At 53.1% G+C, this 19450-nt stretch overlaps 8 protein-coding genes across 8 annotated transcripts; 5 read left to right on the top strand and 3 right to left on the bottom strand.

Moving 5' to 3' along the window:
* Positions 1-870: 870 nt before the first annotated feature.
* Positions 871-2202, top strand: UMAG_05992 (uncharacterized protein; the record flags this gene model as incomplete). Its single annotated transcript, XM_011394072.1, has 1 exon — positions 871-2202. One exon carries the CDS (start codon positions 871-873, stop codon positions 2200-2202), a length of 1332 nt encoding a protein of 443 aa, XP_011392374.1.
* Positions 2203-3332: 1130 nt separating this feature from the next.
* Positions 3333-5431, top strand: UMAG_05991 (putative poly(A) polymerase; the record flags this gene model as incomplete). The annotated part of the gene is made up of 2 exons (XM_011394071.1): positions 3333-3514; positions 3610-5431. The coding sequence occupies 2 exons, from the start codon at positions 3333-3335 to the stop codon at positions 5429-5431; spliced, it is 2004 nt and encodes a 667-aa protein (XP_011392373.1).
* A 555-nt stretch (positions 5432-5986) lies between these two features.
* Positions 5987-7747, bottom strand: UMAG_11589 (60S ribosomal protein uL22; the record flags this gene model as incomplete). The annotated part of the gene is made up of 3 exons (XM_011394195.1): positions 5987-6306; positions 6723-6963; positions 7745-7747. 3 exons carry the CDS (start codon positions 7745-7747, stop codon positions 5987-5989), a joined length of 564 nt encoding a protein of 187 aa, XP_011392497.1.
* Positions 7748-8379: 632 nt separating this feature from the next.
* UMAG_05989 (uncharacterized protein) lies at positions 8380-9885 on the bottom strand (the record flags this gene model as incomplete). The annotated part of the gene is made up of 1 exon (XM_011394070.1): positions 8380-9885. One exon carries the CDS (start codon positions 9883-9885, stop codon positions 8380-8382), a length of 1506 nt encoding a protein of 501 aa, XP_011392372.1.
* Positions 9886-10915: 1030 nt separating this feature from the next.
* On the top strand, positions 10916-12079 carry UMAG_05988 (uncharacterized protein; the record flags this gene model as incomplete). Its single annotated transcript, XM_011394069.1, has 1 exon — positions 10916-12079. The coding sequence occupies one exon, from the start codon at positions 10916-10918 to the stop codon at positions 12077-12079; it is 1164 nt and encodes a 387-aa protein (XP_011392371.1).
* A 1312-nt stretch (positions 12080-13391) lies between these two features.
* Positions 13392-15095, top strand: UMAG_05987 (uncharacterized protein; the record flags this gene model as incomplete). The annotated part of the gene is made up of 1 exon (XM_011394068.1): positions 13392-15095. One exon carries the CDS (start codon positions 13392-13394, stop codon positions 15093-15095), a length of 1704 nt encoding a protein of 567 aa, XP_011392370.1.
* A 630-nt stretch (positions 15096-15725) lies between these two features.
* UMAG_05986 (putative proteasome core particle subunit alpha 5) lies at positions 15726-16671 on the top strand (the record flags this gene model as incomplete). The annotated part of the gene is made up of 3 exons (XM_011394067.1): positions 15726-15750; positions 15854-16289; positions 16380-16671. 3 exons carry the CDS (start codon positions 15726-15728, stop codon positions 16669-16671), a joined length of 753 nt encoding a protein of 250 aa, XP_011392369.1.
* Positions 16672-17366: 695 nt separating this feature from the next.
* UMAG_05985 (uncharacterized protein) lies at positions 17367-17906 on the bottom strand (the record flags this gene model as incomplete). Its single annotated transcript, XM_011394066.1, has 1 exon — positions 17367-17906. One exon carries the CDS (start codon positions 17904-17906, stop codon positions 17367-17369), a length of 540 nt encoding a protein of 179 aa, XP_011392368.1.
* Between the last annotated feature and the right edge of the window lie 1544 nt (positions 17907-19450).

The raw sequence follows: 19450 nt of genomic DNA, 5'->3' as shown, positions 1-19450 counted from the left end.
ACACCCCTGCTTGGCCTCATATCGGCCACGCTATTTATTGACTCTATACGTCATCGCTACTGTACGCGGAAAGTTGCCGCTTCCCCTCGAATCTTGATTCACAACCTCAGTTTGCTTCCACGATTTAGAGTCTGTGTATATGACCCAGAGCGATCCACAGATCCTGGAACTGGCCGAGGCTGCCTTTTGGACTTGTGAGCTCCTGATCACGATACGAGGTTAGAAGCTACCAGAGGATCGTGAGAGGCTACAAATGAGAGTAAAGGGATAGGTCCCGGGTGAACAAGAAAGGTCAACGCTTGAGAACAAGCCAAGGCACCGCTATAAAGTTGTTCACGAGCGAGTTGATTTTCGAGCTAATCTGCATAAATACTCGTGACTTTTGCACAACAAGTAGCAGCAGCATCAGCAGCAGCCAGTTAGCAGACAAGAACAGACTCGGCCATGAATTCAGCATAAAGTCGAATTTGAACAACACTTACGACTCACGACTCTCGGCGAACGAGCCATCTAAGTTAAATCAATCACTGAATAACACGTTAATGAGGATTGCTTGTGCGTGCGGCACCATCTCACCCTCCCCAAGGAACATGCCGTGGGAAACTTGTCTCGGTGTGCAGCTGGCTCGACACTCACGCTCCACGTTTCTCCGACTTCTTCCAGATCAACACTCAATTGATTTCTTTCTTGCTTCCCGCCTGCCCTTATCCCCTCGACACATTCATTCCCTGTGGTCCTACAACCAGCGTTGAACAAGTCTTCATTGCCCTGCTTCACCCTCGACTCGACTTGGGTCGTCTCACTCCCCAAATCAAATTTCATCTATCGCAATCTTTGTGCTGACGTGCGCGTCACTTGGCAGCAGCAAAGATGGATTTCGACGACATTGGCAGCAAGCTTGCCAATCTGACCATGTACGACGTCAAGTCACTGTACCGTCAGGCGAGGAACTATGCTCTCAACGTCAGCGAGATCGAGGCCAAGGTCGACGAGGCTACCAACGATGATCCATGGGGTGCCAGCTCCACTCTGATGCAGGAGATTGCGCAGGCCACCAACAACTTCCAAGACTTCAACGAGATCATGCCCACCATCTATCGCCGCTTCATGGAAAAGGAGGCGCGTGAGTGGCGTCAGATCTACAAGGCGCTGCAGCTGCTCGAATACCTGGTCAAGCACGGTTCCGAGCGCGTAGTTGACGATGCCCGCTCTCATCTGGCTACCATCAAGATCCTGCGAAATTTCCACTACATCGACGAGAAAGGCAAGGATCAGGGTATCAACGTACGAAATCGTGCCAAGGAGCTAGCCGAATTGCTTTCCGATGTAGACCGCATCAGACAGGAGAGAAGGAAGGCCCGCAGTAACAAAACCAAGTACACTGGCGGGGGCAATGGGGAGTTCGTGCCGGGTAGCGGCACAGGTCGATACGGTGGCTTCGGAAGCGACAGTTACTGGGCTGGCGGCGGAGCTGCTCCTGGCGCTGGCAGCTCTAGCGGTGGCGGCCGTGGTGCTACTGCTCGTGACAGCTTCGAGGAGTACGATGCTGGCGATTACGAGGAAACTCCTTCTGATCGTCCAAGGCCTAGCTCGAGCACAGCCCGTGCTGGTGGTTCCCACTCTCAGACCTCTGCACCTGCCAAGAAGGAAGCACCAAAGGTCGCTGATCTTTTCAGCTTCGATGACGACGACGACCAGCCAGCTGCTGCAGCAGCTCCGGCTGTCAAGCCGACGCCTGCAGCCGCGCCTGCGCCTGCCAATGATGCGTTCGGTGACGACTTTGACGACTTTCAAGGTGCTCCTGCAGCGCCTGTCAAGACTGCCACGACGCCGTCCGCTCAGCCGCAAGCAGCCTCATTCGACTTTTTCGATTCGGCACCAGCTGTCGCTCCTTCAGCTCCCAAATCCGCCGCTTCGAGTGGTGTCATGTCGCCCATTCAGTCTTCCAAGCCAACTACGCCCGTCGCTACCGCTGGAAACACTACTGCTGCCTCGCGACCTGCAGCATCTACCAACTCATCATTCAATTTTGACGACCTTTGGGCCGCATCCTCGGGCAAGACCAATACGGCTGGAAAGCAAAAGATGTCCATGGCCGAGATGGCCAAGAACCAGAGTTCGAGCGCTCTGTTCGCTTCGTCCTCGGCAGCTCAGCCTGCGGCTCAGCAGGCCCAGAAGAAGGATATCTTTGACTTGCTCTAGGCATATCGACCTGTTGGAGACTGGTAGATCAACTTCGAGCCCAACCGTAAGGTCCTTCATAGTTTTGAGGGTGAACAGGAGATTTGTACCTCACGCAAAGTGTCCGTGTGCAGAGCCGTGTGCCTGAGATGTACAAATCGGCTGAGCAAAAGTGAACGCCGGGGTAGGTACTCCTTTGAAGTTGATGGTGAAAGGACCGATGACAAAAGCTAGTTTCAAATCGCGTTCACCTCAGCAGCAGTCACACGAGTCTTGAACGGCATTCGTTCCGGATTGAATCGCGTTCACCTTGACGCGAACCTCTCAGTGTACAGTTAGATAGGCAATCACCAATATCGTGCTGATTCCACTGCCTGTTGCACCGGGACAGTTGCTCCTTAGAAAGGGGTAGCGCAACATGGAAAGAAAGGGTGCAAGAAAAGTCTTCCACAAGCGGACTTTCTTGATGATGGCCGTCGAAGATGCAATACGTGATTCATCCAGAGTTTCGACTTCCAAGCCATGAGTATATAGACTGTTGGATGATACTCGTGACTGTACGTCTTGCGACCGCGACCAAAAAATTGGCGTCGTGGCGTTTCGCGCACCGTTTTTGGCTGGGAAATTGACTTGCAATTGACTGCTTTCGCACGCTTCTACTCCACTTTTCTCGGATGTGCCGCACCATTTGTCGCTCGATGCCACTTTGCAACTCGGGTTGCTTCCGAACCATCTCGTTCTCATCACACCCTTGCGTCTATCCTACGTTGTGCGGCTCGATTTATCGGTTTCCATTACCGTGCGCTTTCTGCTCTCGACAGTCGAGATTCGCATGTCTTGGTGACCAAAGAGCAAACAAACAGACTCATTGCCGGAAAGTCATCTGCGTTCTGACTTCCGATTCGACTTCCTCTTCCTGCAACAACCGTCGGTTCTATCCAGTCACGTTCGCCACTTCTCGAAACAGCATCTTTCTAGGCGGTGGCAAACCTCCCGATCAGTTTCCCTGCGCATCGTTACTACAACGCGGCAGTGTCGTCGGCTGCTGAGTTCATCCTTCGATTGGTTGCACCGTCTGACTTTGCCTGGTCACTTCGTACTCTTTCACTAAACCCTCGCTTAGCATCCCACAATTTTCAAACGCTTACGATATGCCGACATCAGCGTCAGCAGTGGAACCAGCCCTCGGCGGTGGACCGACTAGGAACCTCGGCGTCACTCCACCCATCGCTACCAACGGACCTACTTCGAGAGAGATAGAGGTAACTAAGACGCTGGTTGCCGAGCTCGAAAAGCAGGGAGTTTTTGAAAGCGATGAAGAGAGCAAGATTCGGTAGGTGTCCATTTCCTTCCCATCTTGTTGCTACCAGCAAGTTGCCGCAATGAATGACGAGCTAACTCTGTTTTCATTCTTCTTCTTCTACGCAGCGAGGTAATTTTGGGCAAGCTAGATGCTATGGTCAAGGACTTTGTCTACCGCGTTTCAATATCCCACGGCATGTCAGAAACGCTTGCCCGCTCAGCGGGCGGCAAGATCTTCACTTTCGGCTCCTATCGTCTCGGTGTGCACGGACCAGGATCCGATATCGATACGCTCTGCGTCGTTCCCAAGCATGTTCAACGCGAAGATTTTTTCTCGGTCTTTGAAAGCATGCTAAAGGAGCGCGAGGAAGTCACTGAGGTAGCAGGTGTCCCCACAGCACACGTGCCCCTAATTGCGGCAAAGTTCATGGGCGTCGATATCGACTTCACCTTTGCTCGTCTAGCATTACCCAGGGTCGAAGACAATCTTTCACTCGAAGATGACAACCTGCTGCGCAACCTAGACGAACGCGATGTACGAAGTTTGGGTGGCTCGCGAGTGACGGATGGTATTCTGCGACTGGTACCCAACATTCACGTCTTCCGTATGGCGCTTCGATGCATCAAGCTCTGGGCACAGCGCCGTGCCATCTACTCGAACGTCATGGGGTTTCTAGGCGGTGTTGCATGGGCCATGTTGACCGCTCGAATCTGCCAGCTCTATCCCAACGAAGCGGCGGGTGCCATTGTCTCGCGCTTCTTCATCATTCTCTACCAGTGGAAGTGGCCTCAGCCTGTGCTGCTGACGCAGATCGAAGATGGGCCTCTGTCGGTGCGCGTGTGGAATCCCAAGCTCTACCCGTCGGATCGACTTCACCGCATGCCAATCATCACTCCAGCTTATCCAGGCATGTGTGCAACCCACAACGTATCTCAGTCGACGCAGATGGTCATGACCTCTGAGTTCAAGCGTGCAGCTGAGGTAGTCGATCGCGTCATTATCGGCAAGACCAACTGGGACGAGTTGTTTGCCAAGCACGACTTTTTCTTCAAGTATAAATACTATCTCCAGGTCATCGCCTCTTCAGGATCTGCAGATCTGCAGCTCAAGTGGCACGGTACCGTCGAGTCCAAGATTCGTCAGCTCGTAATGAAGCTCGAGCTGGTGCCGACCATCACATGCGCACATCCCTTTATCAAGGGATTTGATCAGGTGTCAGAATGCTGGAACGACCATGAAGTTCGGCTCGTTGCTACGGGCGATATTCCGGAAGAAGTGGCACAACGAACGCAAAAGGTCGCAGCTCTGCCCGAAACGGACGAAGCCAAGCAGGCTGCGGCGGAAGAAGCCGCCAGAGTGACTGAAGGGAAGGAGGGTCACCGAATGATTTACACTACCACTTTTTACATTGGTCTCAGCATTGAACCCAAGTTGGCCGGCGAAGGTCCCCGCAAGCTCGACATCAGCTATCCCACCGCTGAGTTTACAGGGAAGGTCAAGCAGTGGGAGCAGTACGATGAGGCTTCGATGGGCATTGTCGTGCGTCACATTAAGTGGACGCAGCTTCCGGGATACGTGTTTGAAGGCGGCGAGAACCGTGTCTCTGCCGCAGCGGTGAGCAAGGTCAACGGCAAGCGGGCCAAATCCGGCAACAAGAAGAAGAACGGCAGCGATGCTACTACTAGCGTTGGTGCTCAGGCAGCTACAGGGCAGACGAATGGCACATATGCCGATAGCGACACCCTGACGGCTGTAGACAATGGTGATGCCGAAATGGCTTCGCCGACCAAAAAGCAACGCATCGTTCCCGACACCCTAGGTGCTACAGCGTCAACGCCTACACTCCCACTGCAAGCAGAAACCGCCTCGAAAGAGCTCGAAAACTTCCAGCTCGCTACCGGCAATCATCCCATCGCCGCTTCTACAAATACTGCAGCCAACCGCTGAGCGCTTTAGTATGCCGTGTCTCATAGCTCTATCAGCCCGATTCTACTTGTCACAACATACTCTTTGCATCGCCGAAAGAACAACACCAACCCATGTCACCAAACATATTCTTTTCTTGTCTCCCCCGCTGCCATGGCATTTTCCATTCAGAAAACACCCTGATGAAATTCATGACCGAACAATGCCGATGTTGAGGCAAACCTCGATCGAAACGATGTACTTTGTGGAATAAAGACATACTTTGCACGCGCAGCCATATGACACGACAGAGGAGGTAAGATGGAGAGCGAAAAGTTGGTTTTTTGACCCGTTCGAGGCGAATGACGCCTGTGTCGCGGGAGGTGCAAAGTGGTACTAGCTTACATCTGACAAGTGATGATTGTCAGTAAGGAGATGGCGAGGATTTTGGGGTTTGGATCGATGATCCAAGGTGATGTGACGAGTGCGTGCGAGGCAGTGCGCCTGGAATGCAGATGAAAGAGGTTAGAGCAAACCACCTCGCGAAGCGAAAAGAATGCGTGACGTAAAGTATGGAGATGTTAGGGTCCGAGACGTTTAGGCCTTGATGGCACGAGCGGCAGCAACGCGCTTCTGGGCAATCTGGCGCTTGTTCAGGCGGACAACATCAGTCGAGGCGGCCTTGGGAACCTGGGCGGCAGGCTCGCTAAGCAAGATCTCGGCGTGGATGGGGTGACCCTCGTAAGGGTTGATACGACCGTGAGCACGGTACGTGCGACGACGGGTCTTGGGAGCCTGCTGGATCACAATGTTGCGGATAACGAGTTCCTCGGTCTCGAGGCCCTTGGCCTCAGCGTTAGCCTCGGCGTTCTTGAGAAGGGCAAGCAGGAACTTGACCGACTTGACGGGCCATCGACCTGGTGCAAGTGAAGAAGGGCGAATAGAGAGGATGAAGAAAGTCAGCAACTGTTGACGAGATGAGCCAATCTTGAGTCGGCCAGAACACGACCTTAATCGGGCAAGCGGTAGGATCCCGATGTTCCTTTCGTCTACGCATCTCCGGACCACCGTGGTCCGATTCGAGCAGACTTCTGCGAACGCTATCCACCTCTTAATCTGGCCATGTTGCGCAAATCTTAGATAGCTGACGCCTCTGCCACTTCGTTACTGTTGCCTTTACCTCCAGTGTCCCAAGTTCGGTGATGTGTTTGTGCCCCTCCTTGCCAAACAGTGCTAGAAGCAGCCAGATGATCCTTTTCCTATGCCTTCCTCGTACTGCTATGTTCCACCTCGTACGTTGTTTCTTTCGGCTATAGCACAATTTGAAACTTACCCTGAGTGGTCTTGAACTCCTTGGCCTGCTGGGTGCGGCCGACACCTCCGTTGAAGCGGCGGAAGGGGATGCACTGCTTCTTCTCAACAACGTTGCCGAGGTAAGCGTAAGCCTTCTGGAGCTTCATGCCGTTGACGGCGGCGGCAGTCTCGCGAGTGTTCTTGAAGTGAACACGGAGGTACTGGCCGCGCGACTTGGCGGTCTTCTCCGCGAGCTTAGAGTCGTCGAAAGCGTATCGGACCTGTTGGTTGAACAAAAAGTTGGGGTAGATGGTAAGCACATGGACGAAATGGCGCAGAATCTCGGTGGGGTGATGTATCGTGACGACGAGCGAGCGAGAGAGCACGAGGTTTGCAACAAGGTGAGGCGGCAAGGTCATTGGATGCTGTTACTTGTTGTGTAGGCGTGGTGCAGTACGTCAGGGGCTGATTCGGCTCTGAAGCGTTTGATCGCGGGCAAAATCGTCCCGATGTGTGAGTGTGTATAGCTAATCTGGTAGCCCTTCTCATCCTATCACTGTATGCCCCTAATGCTGCAAACACTATTAGTTGTAATGTGCGGACTTGGCGGTTCAGCACCAGATCATCAGAAGCATGTCTACTGACGAGTTGATGAAGCCAACTGGCAGTTGAGTCGTTGACCTCGTGACGTTAACAGTACGCAAACGAACGACAGGCCGTATACTGCCAGCGTGATTGTCAAGAGATCCTCCACGCGCTGATCAAAATCTTCCAGATATAACGAGCGTACTAGTTGGCAACCTGGAAGACAGTAGACGAATGCGGCATGACCTCCCTTCTGCTCCATCTGGACCTTGATGAACTACATAGGTTTTCTCTTCCTGAAGCGGTGCGCGCATGCTTTGGATTGTTGTAAAGTCGACATTAAGATCGCGGGGTGTCGGGTGAGATCTTTTGGCGTTGCCTATGCTGCTGGCGTTCTCGATGCTGCTAATGCTAATGCTGATGCCGTCTCTATTGCTGCTGCTCGTCATCATCGATGCGGTGTAACGAGATACATACCATCTTGATTGTATATGGGGAGGGTGAGCCTTGAGGATGATGGAAGGATTGCGAAACAAGGTACGATCAACCAACTTTGGACGGCAGTGGTGTCGGCGGCAGCTCTCAATGTTTGAGTGACTGGCTGACTGACTGACCGTCAAATCTCCAATTTTGGGTGCCACTGCCAGGTTCGCCGTCTGAAGTCTCTCTCTCCCTCTCGATCAGGTCTTCTCATCTTTTAGTGAATGAGTGAGAGGCTTCCACACCTCGCCCAGCAATCCAGAACCTCTCGAAATGAGCTCTTCTGTATCCTGCCTCGACTTTTCCTTTTCTTTGGTTAAATTCAGAATTGTATTGCACTTTGAACTTTTCAAAGCTAATTTGAAATTTCGTTGCAAGTGTCCGAATTGATCACGTGAGATATGTGTGAGAACTATAAGGTCGTATCTCAGCTTAACACGAGAGGAACAGGTCTAACATTCACAATTTTTCCCCGATCTGTGTTCGTGCTCACATTCACGATTACATGCGATCTAAATCAACATAGGGGCGGAATCTGGAACACCAAGTTAGAGCTCAGCAAGCAACACAAGTTGTGACAGCGACAGATAAAATTAGCATTCGTGATTGCTAGAAGACAAAAGGTTGGTCGCTCAGGCAAGAAACTTAAGAACAGGCTCGAGCCAAGCGTCTGGATTGTCGCACATGGGCAAGTGTCCAGCGCTGGGGATGCTGACGAACTCCGCGTTGGCGCCCGCCTCGGCGAGCTTGGAAGTAAACGCTTGGAGCGTTTCTGGAAGCTTGCCGTCCGCTTCGCCAGCAAGGAGCAGATGACGACTCGAAGACGCTTTGCTGAACGCCTCCACAATGCCATCCTGAATCAGATCGTAGTTCTGCAGAGCGCGCGCACCGGCGGCAAAGCCTTCTACCTGTGTCGCCTTAACCATCTCTTCTGTCCTTGCTCTGCACTCTGCGCTAGCCTGCGAACCAGGACCATACCATCGTGGCACCGTGACAGCCGCCAGTTCATCCATTCCCTTACTCCTAGCCAAGGCAATGCGCTCGTCCCAAGCAGCCACATTGGCAGCAGGTGTGCTTGGCTGCGTATCACAAGCCACCAGCTTCTCGTACCTGTCTGGATGACGCAGCGCAAAGGAAAGGGCGGTGGCACCACCCTGAGACACTCCAATCACCGCATACGCCTTCTTCACCGCCAGACTATCCAGCAAGAAGGCGACGTCATCTGAAAGCTGTGCAATCGTGCAAGGCTCAGCAGGAATAGCAGAACTACCGTGTCCTCTCTGGTCGTAGGAAAGAATGTTGAAGCGTGACGAAAGTGCCGGAATGACGGCATCCCACATGCTCAGGTTGGTCATGAGCGAGTTGACTAGAACGATCCAGGGAGCTGTCATGCTGTGGAAATGGACACGCGTGCTCAGCAGCTGACCATCTGGAAGCTGCACGAGGCCTCTGCCTGCTGATGAGCTGGGTCCATTGACAGGAAGGGAGAGAGTAGCTTGATCTTGGACGTGCTCGCTGCCTTCAGGCTTCGGAACTGGCGTGTTAGCACGGTCGTCGACATCAATAGCAACAAGGAAACGAGACACCATGTTGTACACGGCCACCGTGAGCGTAGCCTCTGCAAGCTTCCTATTGACTAGATCTTCGCCCTCGAATCCATCTAGCTTGCCGCTGTCGCCGAGCTCCTTGACGTTGTTGGCGAAAGCCGACTTGAGCAACGCAAAGGTTGAGTCTTGAACTTTGACCTTGGTGGTCATGTCATCGGCGAGCGCGAGTGCGGCCTTTGCAAGTGGGCTAAGCACCGAGGACGTCGACAAGGGTGCTCGCACATCACGTACCGCTGCCAGCTGCGCGGTGGTACAGCCGGCCTTTTCAGCGACAGGCGCATGCTGGATCCATTCAAAGTTGGCCGAATTGTGCGCGGCAACACGCAGGATCATCATCTCTCGCACATCATCGGGAATTGAGTTCTTGGTCCTGGTAGCTCCCAACAGCGTATTCCAGCCGTTGGCGATGGCGGGCGCATTGAGCAACGACCCGTCTAGTGGAGTGAGTCCTCGGGCTCCCCGTCGTTCTCGGATGGCATCGGCAATCGGGTCCGCGCCGGCCGCCGGATATCTATAAGGGATTCGTGGCATAGTTGACGGGTACGCTTAGTGGGCTCTAGCGATGGTCAGAGGGATGAATGGGTGTCATGGTTGCTGAACAACCTACAAGCGGATGCTTTCAATGAGGGCCAGGCCAGCTTACCACGTCAGACAGGTCCTCGCAAAGTCAAGTCGGGCTACAGCGGCTAAAGTGGAGGAAAAAGTATCGTGGGCACGGGCCTTGAACGGGTTTTCTTCCGCGGATGCCAGCGTCTGCCTCGCGGGAATCGTGAATCGTGAATCGTGAATTCGCTCGCTTTTCCGAATTTAGGATCAATATTCATCCACCATTCGTGGTTGACAAAGGCCAACGGTAGATCGGATCGGCTTGTTCTTCTGTTCTGCCGCCTCATCTTTGATGCTTAAACTCAGTTTGTTCAGCTCTGGTCTTAGAAGCCCTTGTCATGCCTAGAGTGTGGTATTCGAGGACCATTTCAAAGACTATTGAGTCAGAGAACCACATGGATTGTAGCAGGCAGTTCGTCTCGCTGCTTTGAAATCGCTCGCAAATCCTTTTCAACGAGAGAGCTGACTTTCGTTCGGTATGTTCACAGAATATGGACGTCAGAGTACAAATGCTTGTATGCCGCTCATCCTGTCTACAGTTTTCAGCCGCCACGGAAGAAATTTGCAAGCCGCGATATCCTTGTGCAGCCACGAAGCAGGAATTGGCGTGCAGCCGTGCAGCCGTGCAAAACCGACGTAACGCGGGGGAAACGGTGACAAATCGCAACCACAGCAGCGAGTGGATTGCAAATAGCCGGAAGAAATATTTGCGTTCTCTTCCGCAGAGCAGTCAGCTGTCCACGCGAACCTCTTCCACCGGCTCAAAGTAATTCGTGATTGCGTCTCCTCACGCTGGATCCGAGCCAGCTGCTACATTTGTGAGTATATATCGTCGGCCCTACTTGGCTGTACGTATCTCGACTCTCTTTTACTCCACATCCTTCATCTCCTTTCCCACCATTGCGACGTTCTTCTCTACACACGACGGTCGATCCCATCCCAGGCATCCTCGAATATGAAGTTCAGCGCTCCCCTCACAGCCCTGGCTGCGGCCGCTTCCGTAGTCCTGCTTCCATCAGTGGCGGCACATGGCCCGGAAAGCAAGGAAGAAGTCATCAAGTTTCTTGACCAGCAACACTCTGCCTACCACTGTGCACCAGCCATTGCTGCCATGACCGCAGCGCGGAAGAGGTCGTGGGCCCAGAAGGTGCTCGGAGGCGACTCAGTCCAGAGCAAGAACTTGTTCATCGACGGACACTTTGACGATCTTGGTATCGACGGCGAGATCGCCGCCAAGGGCATCAAGGCACTCGAAGAAAGGGGTAAGCGCATCATGGCGTGCGATCCCGTTGTCGAGAGCAAGATCCGCAACTCGACTTGTGTCCTATCGCCCGAGACGACACAAGGCCCCTACTATCACACTGAGGACCATCCGATTCGCGCCAACATGGCCGAGTGGCAGCTGGGAGTTCACTTCCAGATGGACGTTGGTGTGATCGATGTCGATACGTGCGAGCCCATTCCGAACATCCTCGTCGATCTCTGGCATGCCAACGCCACCGGTCACTACTCGGGCCACCCTGACCCTGCACCGCACCTCAAGGACGAGCAGCCGGCGTCGAGCGGTGTGCGAAAGGGTCTTCTCTCTGCTTTCCCGCGTACCAACACAAACGAGCAGTGGCTTCGAGGCGCTCTTCCTACGGATAGGAACGGCGTCGCACAGTTCACCAGTATCTTCCCAGGATACTACACTGGACGAGCCACGCACGTGCACGTCAAGATTCACAACGACTGGCAAGTGCTTCCCAACGGTACCTTCCGATCTGGCAGGCTGATTCACACGGGGCAGTTCTTCTTTGATGATGAGCTCAACATGATGATGGACAAGGTCTGGCCGTACAACACCAACCCGATCGCCGATCTTCCTGGCCGAGGACGAACGCGCAACTGGGAAGACTCGCTTCAAATCTTCCAGGTCTCGCATGAGAACGGCTACTTCCCCACTTTTGATGTCGAGAAGCTCGGCGGTGTCATGACCGACGGTCTGATTGGCTACATCACTGTTGGTGTTAACCGCTCGGTCATCGTCGACGAGACGTGGGTGCCCACCACTGGTGGAGGAAAGACCAAGCCTTGGGTTCCTACGGACGCTGCTGCCCCTGCACACGAGGAGCTCTGAGTCGACTCGGTCGCTGCGTCGTCGCCAAAGTGTGTGACCCGCTTTGTTTGTTCCTTTGGCTCAGACATTAGAGCCTTAGAAGCTTTTCTTCCGAATCATGCCATCCATACCGTCACGAACCTGTACAACATTTATTCTTGCTTCCCACGTCATCTGATCCATTGCAGCATTGCATTAGCATACACTATTCGTAAGAAAGGCCAACAGTATTGTGCAATATTGATAGGTTCCGAACGAACAGGGGATGCGTGGACGGACATCGTCTTGCAACTGAGCGCCTGAGCTCAATCATAGCGCTTCACAATGTGAAAGACAGGTTCCTCCACGGAACAGGTGTGCCAACACGGACAGACAGTACGCTGTACAAAACTAAGCTGACGGAAGATGGCGACAGGCGGCTTCAATGTCGCTCTGGCAAGCAGAAGGATAGAGGAGAGGGAGCACGCAAAGAAAAGGCAGGTTGCCCTGGACCGCATGGTGCAAACAAGAGCCGACACAGTACAATCCAAAGCGTCCACATGCACGTGCTGTGACCAAGTCCGAGAGAAGCTTGCTTACGCCACAGACTCGTGACTGTTATTGACACGAGACCCTACGCACAAATAGATAACAGAGTCGCTATGCACACTGACTGAGGCGCGGCATTCACGATTTTCAAATCTCGCGACGAATGCTGCGATCTCCGATCCGAGTGCACAAACACTTGTGACTGCGCCGAGTAGTGAGTCTCGTGTGCCGAATTTCCTCGACTTGAATTCAAATCGTGAATCATAATCACAAAGTGCGCGCTGAGGTGCTAACACAGCTCGCGGCGGCTCGTGGCTAAGCGATTTAAATTGATTAATACAGCAGGATCAGCCCCTGCCGTGTCTGGCCAGGATCGTGTCTCACGCCGGCTCGTCAAACACACACACACATACACTCCAGCAGCCAAAATTTCGAGCCAGCCACCACCTTGACGTTCTCAACACATCACCCTTAGTCGTTCAGCCTCCCTGGCCCTCCCTCTCGCGAACTCGCTCTTTTCTTTCTATAAACCATCACACAGTCGTCGAATCGCCGAATCACGCCTCTCTCTGACTCTGTTCCACAAAGCGACCTGGCTCTTTCGTGATCAGCTCGCTGCCACCAACTCAGTTGCTCGCTACACCGCCTGGAGCGTCTGCATCGATCGTGGACCTAGCGTGCTTGCACATTTCAAGCCTAGACGTTCATTCGAGTGAGCTGCTGGTGTCGTTGCCTTGCTTTCGTTGTCGACCAGCGGAGCTCTCCACTCTCTCGCAATCAATACGGCTCGACCTACGACAAGGCTATGCGTACATTCCTCACAGCACAGGCGAGAGCAGGTGCCTTGGCTCTGTTCGCCTTAGCCGCAGTTGCGCAACAAGTGGCTGCATCCAATCCACGCTTGAATCGCATCGACCTCGATCTTTGGCAGAGGAACCTCTCCATAGAAGATGCATTGCCCTTCTTCGCTCGTGACCTTCCTCGTCTGTCCAAACGCCAAGGGGGCGGCATCGATTCACCGTCCAACGATACGCAGAACGCAATTGTTGCGCAGTCGGCAACAGATCCCATCGCAGCAGCTCAGGCTGTCGAGCAGATTCCAAATGTTGCGGCCAATGCCGCCGGCAACACAGACACTACAGGTAACATCTTAAAAGATGACGGATACTACAATTTTCCATGGAACAATGCCACCGTCTTTAACCCGAGCGCCGAAACCAGCGGTTCCGACGAGGGCGGCTGGCAAGCGCTTCCAGAAACCGCCGGCTTCACCTTGAACCGCACATTCTCAGTTTACAACGTCTTCGGCAACGAATCGGGCATCATGCCCTTCTACATCTCCAATAACCCAGACCCCACCAAGGTTCTTCGTGCCATCGTGGTCTGGCCCGGTAAGCCTCGTGACGTTTGGAAGTATGCGAACCTCATGTTAAACGCCAGAAGTGTCGCCGTATCGAATAAGTTTGCACAGCAAGGCGCCACCAATGACTCGTTCCTTATCGTTGCGCCTGCCATGTTGAACCAGATGGACCTCCAGGCTGGTGCTGCCCGACCCAACGAGATTGTCTTCCACGGCTCAGGCTGGCAGCGTGGCGCAGGATGCAGAAACCCGGTCATGAGGCACCGCGTCACAAGCTATGCTGCCGTCGACCAGATCGTCGACCTACTCTTCGACACAAAGACCTACCCCAACCTCAACCAAGTCGTCATTGCTGGTCATTCCATGGGCGGTCAAGCCTCTCAGCGCTACGCGCTTCTGAAAAAGACAAAGGCCTACGACGACAACATGCGCTTCTGGATCGGAAATCCCGGTTCATGGGCATGGCTTACCGACTCACGTCCCTACATGAACATCAACGGTTCTTGTTCACCCAACGAGGCCTGGGACACCTGGCCGTACGGCCTCAATGGCAACCAGACCAAGATTACGCCCTATGCACGACGTGATGTGATCGCTAATAAGACTTACGTCATCAACCGCTTCCTCAACCGTCACGTTTCGTACGCATTGGCGCTTCTCGACATTGGTGCCGGTGATACACATTGTGAAGCGCGATGGCAAGGAGGCAACCATTTGGACCGAGGATCGGAATTTGTTTTGCAGTACGCAAACACCTCGACGCTTCTGCAAGGCAAGTTCCCACCCAAGCACACGCTCGACTACATTGCCAATGTTTCACACCAGGACTACGCCATGTACTCAACCAACATGTCGATCCAGCGCCTCTTCTACGACGACCTCATGGTTCGCTACAAGAACCTCACCAACACCACCAATCCGGGCGACCGCAAGAAGAAAGCCAAGGGTACCAAGGCCTTCGCAACGCCGGCTCACGAAAAGGTAGCCATCGGCCTGCTGGCAGGCTCGCTCGGCTTGGTCTTCCTCGTGTTTACAGCGCTTCCGATCATCTTTACCGCGGATCACGTCAAGGACATCGATACCTCGTGGGACGCTCAGAGCTACCTGAGCTCCGAATCTAGAAGGATGCTCGTCGATCGCAAGTGGTAGACTTGGAATCCACTCTTTCTCATGGATCGCATCAAGTCTCTGGTATTACCGTTGGACTGCCAAGTGTTTTTTATCGCATCTCTCGGACAATCTTCCCATTCGTGTTTCGTTCATGCACAATAGCAATTTTTCCTGTGAAGCGCAGATACCTTTGTGCATTGTGCACGGGGTCACTTCGGTAGAGGAGCTTGTCTGCCAATGTGAACCTGGTGAATGAAGGGGTGTACAAGTCGGTTCTTATGAGAGGCGCTGAACTGGACTACGATCGCACAGAGTCTGTGAGTGATCGATTTTCTCTACGATCTCGGTGTCGCAATATTCGTGATTCGTGAATCCAACTTGCGCTTTTTTTGAAATGTTAGCAACGCGTGTCGGGGCCACCACAACACTTTTTGGCAGCTCCACACGCTGAGCTTCGCGTGTGGTTCCCGCACATACCATGGTTGCCAGGCTCGACTCTCTTCCCGCTCACCATCTTTCCAGCCATCATCTTTCATTCCAGCTTCCGCCTCGCACCTAGTGAACACCGACCAAACTCAAAAGATCCTCTCTGATACACAAAGATCCTTCCCTTTTTCACCGGCAGACAAGTTCATAAACCACGCCCACCATCACAGCCTCGTGTCTGCCATGTTCTTGACAAGATCCGAGTATGGTAAGTAGCGGTGGACAGTGCGAGACTCAGCTGCATCTGTGCAAATGGAGTCCTTTGGGAGCATCTGCTGACTTTTTCAGTTTTTCCCTGTTTGCGCCATCAGACCGTGGTGTCAACACATTCTCGCCCGAGGGTCGTCTCTTTCAGGTCGAGTACGCACTAGAAGCCATCAAGCTCGGCTCAGCGACCGTTGGAATTGCCACGAAGGAAGGAGTCGTGCTTGGTGTCGAGAAGCGAGTGCAGTCAAAGCTGCTCGAGTCGTCGTCGATCGAAAAGATTATGGAGGTGGACCAGCACTTGGGTGCAGCGATGAGTGGCCTCACTGCCGATGCGAGGACCATGATCGAGCACGCGCGCGTCACTTCACAGAACCACGCCTTCACGTACGATGAAGAGATCAAGGTCGAATCGGTGACGCAAGCTGTTTGTGATCTCGCGCTCCGCTTCGGAGAGTCGACAGCAGGCGACGAGGCCATGATGTCGAGACCGTTCGGTGTGGCACTCTTGATCGCAGGTATCGACGAAAAGGGACCACAACTGTAAGTACGAGGCTGGTGCTGTTGGACTTCAACCGATCTGCCCATCAGTGACGCTGACACACATCCGAATCTCTGCTTTGATCTATGCAGTTTCCACGCGGATCCTTCTGGTACTTTTGTTAGGTATGATGCCAAGGCGATTGGAAGCGGCTCCGAAGGTGCTCAGACCGAACTGCAAGACAAATACAGGAAGGATATGACATTGAAGGAAGCCGAAATCCTCTGTCTGCGCGTACTCAAGCAGGTCATGGAAGAGAAGTTGGATCAGAACAATATACAATTGGCCACAGTCACACCAAGGATTGCCAAGGACGGTCGCCAGTCTGGTCAATTCGGCATCATGAAGGAGGAACAACTCCAGGCTCTAATTGCCGAGATGTAGTTTGGCAGATTTGTGACTGCTAAGAACCATTTTGGCCCTGACATGGACTCGAGGATCTTGTTTTTCTCATGCTTGCATTCTGAGGTACCGGCTGTGATACCGAATCGACACTGAATGGCCTGTCTGGCTTGAAGAGTGCCGAATGCACTGGATTGCGCGAGGCTTGGCAGGTCAGCCTTTTTTGAGACGACGAGGTACCGGTTGCTGGGCTAGCTTGGATCGCTATTGATCACAGCTATGCCAGACAAGTTGATGGACCAACTCGTCATCGGTCTACTGTGAAGACGGCGACACCTTCGAGCACCGTGAGCTGTGCTGACGCGGTCCATCCGGTACAAACCATTCATGCACCCAAGGTATATGCGGCCTAGACACACACACGAGTGACAGCGCTGTACGCTGTATCCTGTTGATCAACGTAGCTGCTTCGTAATGCATCAGCTCAGATTGCGTTGCTTCTGTACACTTGCTCTAACGATTGCTGTTCTGTTCCTATGCACGCGCTATCACGGATCCTTTCGAAGTGCAGGACTGGGTGTGATATGTGAAACGCCCGGGAAAACGTCCTGATGTCAAGTGTGTCACACCCGGAAAGAGCTCTCAGAAACGGCACAAGTTAACGAAGAGTGATCTAGAATACAGCTTTAATTGAATCTACATGGTGAGAAACAGGACTCACTCGGCCGACGGTCTCCTTAGAAGCGATACGACTGCTGAGGTGTCTGCGGCATTGGAAGGTGACTGGATTTATGTTGGCTGCGGTTCCAACCATATCTTTCGTTGGATGAAGCGACAAAGCTCGAGTTGAGTGCAACCCTGCTCTCACCCCAGCCGTCATTGTATGCACCCAGCTGGCGAGAAGTGCGGTCCTGACGGCCAACACCAGGAATGACGCTATTTCTTGTCGGTACAAAGGCAGCTTCGTCAGCAATAGTGGTTGATGATGAAATCTGGCCGAGTCGTTGCGAGTTTCCTTGCATCTCTCTGGCGCGCTTTCGGCGTCTCGAGCACGAGCAGATCCAGAACACGGCCGCAACCGCCAAGACAACCGCGACAATGACCAGTACGATCACCATCGACGTCTGTCCGCGAGACAAGCCAGAGGTGGCATTTGCAGCTTTTTTGCCAGCGGATGAGCCGATGTTGGAAATCTGATCTGTCACTCCGGAAAAGGCTGTGGGATTGACTTGGCGACGATCCACGCGCACTTGCATCATCCGTTGCGAAATTTTCATGTTTGGCAGGCAACCGAGGTCGAGACTGAGCTTGAGCTCTTGCTGTAGGATGAGATTAGGCTGAGTATATGCTGATACCGGAGAGTCTGTTTGACCAGCAATCAGAAAAGTGTCGTGTCAGGCTGCGATGTTGACGAGCGTATGTGTTGTTCCGACAAGGCGCATCAGGAACTACTTATGAGTAGATGTAGTCGAGATGCAAAGAAGGTGGCGGAGATCTGGGCCAGCCAAGATGGTGAGAGGATGATAAGGTTGCGGTCGACATTACTGGCGGGCCGACAAGGATGCTGGCGAGCCGTAAGGTTCTGCAAGCAAGTGTTGAGAGACTTGGTTGACTCGGCAAAAGGGGCGAAAATGTCAAGACTCGCTAAGAGCAGAGCAGAGCTGGCCACTGGAGGACGGCTACGGAGGTGCGTGCAGAGTTGACGCCCTTTCCACGGCGTAAAGTAGACTCGAGTCGTGTGCTTGCACGGTCGTAAACGTGAAAAACCCATACTAACTTATCATGTAACTTATGCTGCCTCGCTCCACGCCTCGCTTACAGAATTCAGGATTGAAATGCCCACGACTATGATCTCGAACAACAACAAGAGGCCGAGACAGTTTTCATTCGTGATTAGTACCGAGTCAAAGCATACCGTTTCGTGCGAACACGGCTGAGTTGGGCAGTAGAGTTCAATGCTGAGCTTGCGCATCTGCAGGATCGTCGTTGCATCAGGCCTGCCTGCATATACGAAGGCGCTTTCCGCTGTGATGTTGCATCAAGTTACAGTAGCTTCGGTGGGTTCTACTCCAGGTTCTTGGGTGTCTTGCCGGACCCTACCTGGCCAACCCGCGAGAAAAGGCTTGAATATTCAGCCCCGCGTTGCTCGATAGCTACAAGCCGCCCGTCTATCTTGACTGGCGTAACAGTTGTCTAGGCGACCAGGAATGGTGCTGCTCGTCAATTCGGCTGTCAATCCTTTCTCGTTGTAAAAAGCCACACTGCGCAGATCCAAGATTGTCAACGAGCCGAGGCCCTGCTGCAGTGACCGCGTTGCGGCGACTAACCAGAGCGTGTTGCGGTGTTATTCAATAACTACAGTGGTGCACCGTTGCTCCAACTCAACTTGAGTCAAAGTGCCGTGAACAAAGCTAGAGTCAAGGCCTAGTCGCCGCGATCGTGATCAAGAAACATCATTAGACTATATCGATTCCGTAGATCTCTCGCAGTCCTATCTGATCTGAACATGCCAGAAAGGCCGTTCCCATCTCGATCAGGCTTTTGCTCAGCAAACTCGTGCTTGTGTTAGATGTGTTCCCCCTTTGCTGTCGAAGCTGCGTCAGGTAACCTGGTAGCACCAACAGAGATGATACGTTGCGTAAGTTAAAGGAGAATTAGAAAAATAGTTCAATTAAAGTACACGAGAAAGGCAACCACAAAATTGCAGCAATGCCATAAGTTAAACCTCTTTTGTGCGACGTTGCGATGATACTGGCTGCTCAAAGACTGCGTGGAAGGATTACTCATAGCAAGACCATGGAGAAACGACAACTGTCATCTT

The sequence above is a fragment of the Mycosarcoma maydis genome, chromosome 21 (assembly GCF_000328475.2).
Source record: "Mycosarcoma maydis chromosome 21, whole genome shotgun sequence".
NCBI classification, from domain to species: domain Eukaryota; kingdom Fungi; phylum Basidiomycota; class Ustilaginomycetes; order Ustilaginales; genus Mycosarcoma; species Mycosarcoma maydis.
This window is presented reverse-complemented; position numbering and strand designations above follow the sequence as displayed.